General features: G+C 35.7%; 1 protein-coding gene across 1 annotated transcript; it reads right to left on the bottom strand.

Annotated features, from left to right (window-relative positions):
* Positions 1-204: 204 nt before the first annotated feature.
* Positions 205-4,764, bottom strand: LOC115884225. The gene has a single exon (XM_030902734.1). It carries the CDS (start codon positions 4,762-4,764, stop codon positions 205-207), a length of 4,560 nt encoding a protein of 1,519 aa, XP_030758594.1.
* Positions 4,765-5,460: the final 696 nt, after the last annotated feature.

Here is a 5,460-nt window from a genome sequence, read left to right as displayed (position 1 = left end):
GGCGCAACGTTGCCAAATATCCAAATTTTAAATTTTTACAATAAGACATTTTTAACGTAACATTCCGGCCGCCTTGAAATATAATTTCAAAATTAACAGCTTAACTTAATAACATTTTCTTGCTTACAAACTACCAAATTAACAACCAAATTCTTAATTGTTACAAATTAGCTTTTTACACCATAAAGATTCTCAGTTTAGGGTTTACAGTTTAGTTGGTTCGCTGCTGTCACAAGGTAATAGGCACAATTTTGTAACAGGCCTTTTATAGACACCATTCTTAAACTTTACCGACACCACTCTCACTACACCGTCTACCCCGGGATGTAACTCCTGCACGCATCCCATAGGCCATTGCAAAGGAGGACTGTTGGCTTCGCTCACCAGCACCATGGATCCTACTTTAATAGGACAGGGATCACCGTGTTTCCATTTACTCCGGGATTGCAGTTCATGGAGGTACTCTTGGTGCCATCGCTTCCAGAAGTGTTGGACGATATACTGAAGTCTCTGGAACCTTGTTAGGCGATTTTCTGAGGTTTCAATGTAAGACTTTTCTGGGAGTGATACTAGACTTCTCCCAACAAGAAAATGAGCTGGAGTTAGGGGATTAAGTTGATCTGGGGAGGGTGAAATTGGACAAATAGGACGTGAATTGAGTATTGCCTCGATCTGAATGAGAACCGTCGCGAAGTCCTCATAAGATAAGTGAGCCTCACCGACAACGCGTTTCAAATGAAATTTTAAACTCTTAACCCCTGCTTCCCAGATCCCGCCAAAATTCGGTGCACGAGCAGGAATGAAATGCCAACATATTTTTTGTTCTGTAAAATAAAATTTGACATCTTCCTGTTGATATTGATTATTAATGAAATTAAATAGTTCCTTTAGCTCACGATTTGCTCCCACGAATGTCTTGCCATTGTCTGTGTAAATATTTAAAGGTTTCCCGCGTCGACCGATAAAACGTTTGAAAGTCGCTAAAAAACAAGAAGTAGTAAGATCAGTTAAAACCTCAAGATGCATAGCTTTTGTTGCAAGACATACGAATATGCATACATAGCCCCTAATTAAATTTGGCTTTCGAGTCATTCGGTCTTTAAGCAAGAAAGGTCCGGCAAAGTCACAACCAGTGTTATAAAAAGGTAAGTATTGATTGACCCTATTCTCAGGTAAATCGCCCATAAGGTAAGTATTAAATTTAGGATTTAACCTGCAGCATGTAACACAATTTCTTATAACCTTTTTTACTTGATTTCTGCCCGAAATTGGCCAAAATTTGTCTCGAACTGACGATAAAAGAAGTGTATGTCCTGCATGCATAAGACGCCTGTGTTCTTCTGTAAGTATAAGTGTAGTTAGTAAGTTATTTTTAGGTAATATAATCGGATGTTTTTTGTCAAATTCATGGTTTGATTTCTGCAATCTACCTCCTACCCTTATTATTCCATTATGCATTAAAGGATTCAACGATAACAATGTACTTTTTCTACTTATAGGTAAGTTTTCTTGCATTCTTTGATACTCTGTTGTAAATGATTCTTTTTGTACTATTTTAACTAACTCATTAACAGAATGATCTAACTCTTCTATAGACAATGTACCGCTTCTTTTAATTAAATTCTTTTTCTTACACTGAACATTCCACAAAAAACGTAAACAATATGCAAAAACTCTTTTTAACTTGGAAAACTTAGAAAACCTTGAAATTATATCAAAGTGTTCAATTGTTAAATTTACAATAATTTTTTGTTCGGGTAACTCGTTTGGAAAATTAAAATCATCCTTACCTTGAAAACTTGTTGGCTCAAAACTTGGATTTAAAAGCCATTCTGGCCCTGACCACCAAAATTTATTATTTAATAATTCAGTAGCAGCCGTTCCACGCGTAATCAAATCAGCGGGATTGTCAGCTGACTTCACATAATACCAATTCGTAGCATCGGTAAGTTGTTGTATCTCACTCACGCGATTCGCCACGAAGGTTTTCCACTTATTCGAAGGCCCTTGTATCCAGTATAAAGTTATCTGTGAATCTGACCACAAGCAAATTTTATTAAATTTAATATTTAAATGTTGAATAACCTTTTGTGCCAATTTTGCAAGCAACAACGCAGCACACAGCTCAAGTCTCGGCAGTGTTACCTGCCTAATTGGAGCCACTCTCGACTTTGAACAAAGTAAATTAGAAATACATTCGCCTTTTTTATTAATACTCCTTATGAAAATACAACAACCATACGCCTTTTGACTCGCATCACTGAATCCATGCAGCTCTATAATATCATAATTCAAATACATTGCTCTTCTAGGGATTTCTAAATCATTCAGGTAAGTTAAATTATTTTTAAATGTCAACCAATCTGACTTAATAGAACTAGGTATTTCATCTTCCCATCCTATCTTTGCCTCCCATAGTTTTTGCATTAATAGCTTACCCACTATAATAATCGGACTTACAAGACCTAACGGATCGTAAATCTGCGAAATCATTGATAAAATACTACGCTTATTTATTACATTATATTCTCTAATATTGACTGAAAATTGAATGTTATCTAAGCAAGCATTCCAAACAACACCTAAAGTTTTACTTGACTCATTTTCCCCAAATGTCATTATTTTTGAATCAATCTCTTCGTTTATTCTAAATTTTTCACATAGATCTTTCTTGTTACAGAGCCACTTTCGTAATTCAAATCCAGCCCCTGCCAAAATATTAGATACCTCACATTGTAATTTTAGTAATTCCATTTCGCTATTAGCGCCCTCTATGTAATCATCCATGTAAAATGACTTAAGAATAGAATCACTTGCCTCTGGATAGTTTGTTGAGTTTTCTTTGGCTAATTGCCACAAACAACGCACCGCAAGATAGGGAGCAGACGCCGTACCGTACGTCACTGTATTAAGTTTATAAATCTTGACTTCTTCAGATGCATCAGGCCTCCAGAAAATTTGCTGCAAACTTCTATCATTCTCATTCACTAAAATCATACGATACATTTTGGATACGTCCGCGGTCATAACATATTCATACTTCCTAAATCTTAATATAATTGCTAATAACTCGTCTTGAAGAGTAGGACCACAATATTGAATATCATTAAGTGAAAGACCTGACTTAGTTTTCATTGAAGCGTTGAATACCACACGCACCTTAGTGGTCACACTGTCGTCACGTACCACAGCATGATGCGGCAAAAAATATGAAACAGTATTATCAAATTCACCTTCTTTCACTTCAATCATGTGACCCATGCTTAAATATTCATTCATGAACTTAATATATTCCCTTTTTAACTCTGGCTTCTTTTCTAACCTAACTTCCTGTGAATAAAAATATTGCAAAGCCCTCTCCCTAGAATCTCCTAATTTCTTAATACTCTCTTTAAACGGTATGGAAACAACAAAATTTCCCTCTTGAGTTCTTTGAAAATTCTTAGTAAAATGATCTTCGCAATATCTATCACTTTCACTCAAAACTTTCTCTAAACCTATCTCTTCGATTTCCCAGAATCTTGTGATCATTTTATCCAAAGACAAACCTACCACCGTATTATTAATTTCTGGTGTAAACCTAGACAATTCCATAACACCGCCTACTACCCAACCTAAACGGGTCTCTTGTATAATAATTCTCGATTTTTTCACATGTAATTTTCCCTCGCATAAAAGATCCCAAAACACGGAGGACCCAATTAACAAGTCAATTTCTCCTTTTACGTTAAAATTAGGATCGGCTAATTTTATTTCCCTAGGTATCTCTAGCTCAGTTTTGTCAAAAGAAATTGTAGGTAAATTATCTGTTATTTTTTGCATAATTAAACATTCGATCGTCATACTAAAAGTCTCATCGCACGAAAACAACTTAACACTTGTTTTATTTTTTATCTTTGAAATGCCATTGCCTATCCCTGATATGCAAAAATTCCCTCGAAATAATTCCAAGTTCAAAAGTTTACTCATTTTTTCACTAATAAAGTTGCTCTGCGCACCACTATCTAATAATGCCCTACACTCGCGTAAATTACCAAATGAATCAACCACTTTGACAATAGCCGTAGGTAGCATAACCTGACTACCAACATAATATGTGTTATTATAAACACTACTCATCGCATGCATAGTCTCATTGTCTTCTGATTCCATTTTTCCCTCGCGCGAAACCAATTCCCCTGTATCGTGAAAAATCTCGGTATTTAAACTAACCGTGGCAACGCCGCTTACTTGAGCCTCGTGTACGTCACCATCGGTATCATGCGTGACTCTCGCGGTTGTCTCGCTCCCTCGCTCGGTCGCTTGTTGTCGTATAGTGGTGGCATTGACGCTAGGATTATGCAGTAATGTATTGTGATATTTTCCGCATTTTTTACAACCGGAATGTCTGCAGTCTTTCAGCTCGTGTGATCGCCTGAAACAATTGCTACATAAATTCAACTTGCGTATTTCAATAGACCTTTTATCGATTGTCAAATTCAAAAATTTCTCGCATCTAAATATAGTATGATTTTGTTTACAATAGAAGCAACTTATACCCGGTTTTTCGTAGCTACTGTACGCATTGAATTTTTGCTGCACCCTAGGACCCCTTTCAATATATTTATTTTTATTTTCGTATTCTTTTTGAGGACCTTTATTTGTCACTTCCAGTTTCTCTAGAATATCACATCTTTGCTTTAAAAATTTATTTAAGTCAAACATCGTCGGAAGCTCTCCCTTATAATCAAATATTTCCCATTCTTTTCGCGTATTCTTGTCCATTTTCGTACAAAACAAATAAATTAAAATTCTGTCCCATTTATCTGTTTCTTCCCCTAAAATTTTTAATGCCCTAACGTGTTTTGTCATAGAATCAAAAAATGTGCGAAGATTGGCATGACTTTCCCTGTCAATTACTGGGTATTCAAATAATGATCTCAAATGACTATGAATTAATAATGATTTTTGCTCATATCTGTCATGCAACAACCGCCATACATCCTGATAGTTAGAATCTGACACTGGTATAGACTCTATTAAATTCAAAGAATCATCCTTAAGGGACGACCTTAAATAATAAAACTTTTGCACATTAGTTAATCCGAATTTTCATGTATTAACGCTTTAAATGCATCGCGAAATTCGACCCAAGCATCGTATCGGCCGCTAAATGTAGGTAATTTTAAGGCAGGCAATTGTATTAATTTTTGCGGTACTACCGAAGATACATTTTCAGTAGGTACCATGCCATTGCTATCATTCTGGGAAACATTTCTTGTCTCAATACTATTTAAAATCTCTTGAAAATCAGCCGCTGTACTATAAAATGAAACTTCAAAATTTTCCTGTTCCTGCTCTTGCGCCCCTAACTGATTTTCCTCAACTTTACTCTCAATTTCATCTTGAATCTCATAAAATTTATCTAATAAAACTTCTACCTTAGAAAGCCTTAGTTTTAGTTCCACGACTATACGTTCG

This window comes from Sitophilus oryzae, unplaced genomic scaffold (genome assembly GCF_002938485.1).
Source record: "Sitophilus oryzae breed Bouriz unplaced genomic scaffold, Soryzae_2.0 scaffold_213_pilon_pilon, whole genome shotgun sequence".
In the NCBI taxonomy this organism is placed as follows: Eukaryota; Metazoa; Arthropoda; class Insecta; order Coleoptera; family Curculionidae; genus Sitophilus; species Sitophilus oryzae.
This window is presented reverse-complemented; position numbering and strand designations above follow the sequence as displayed.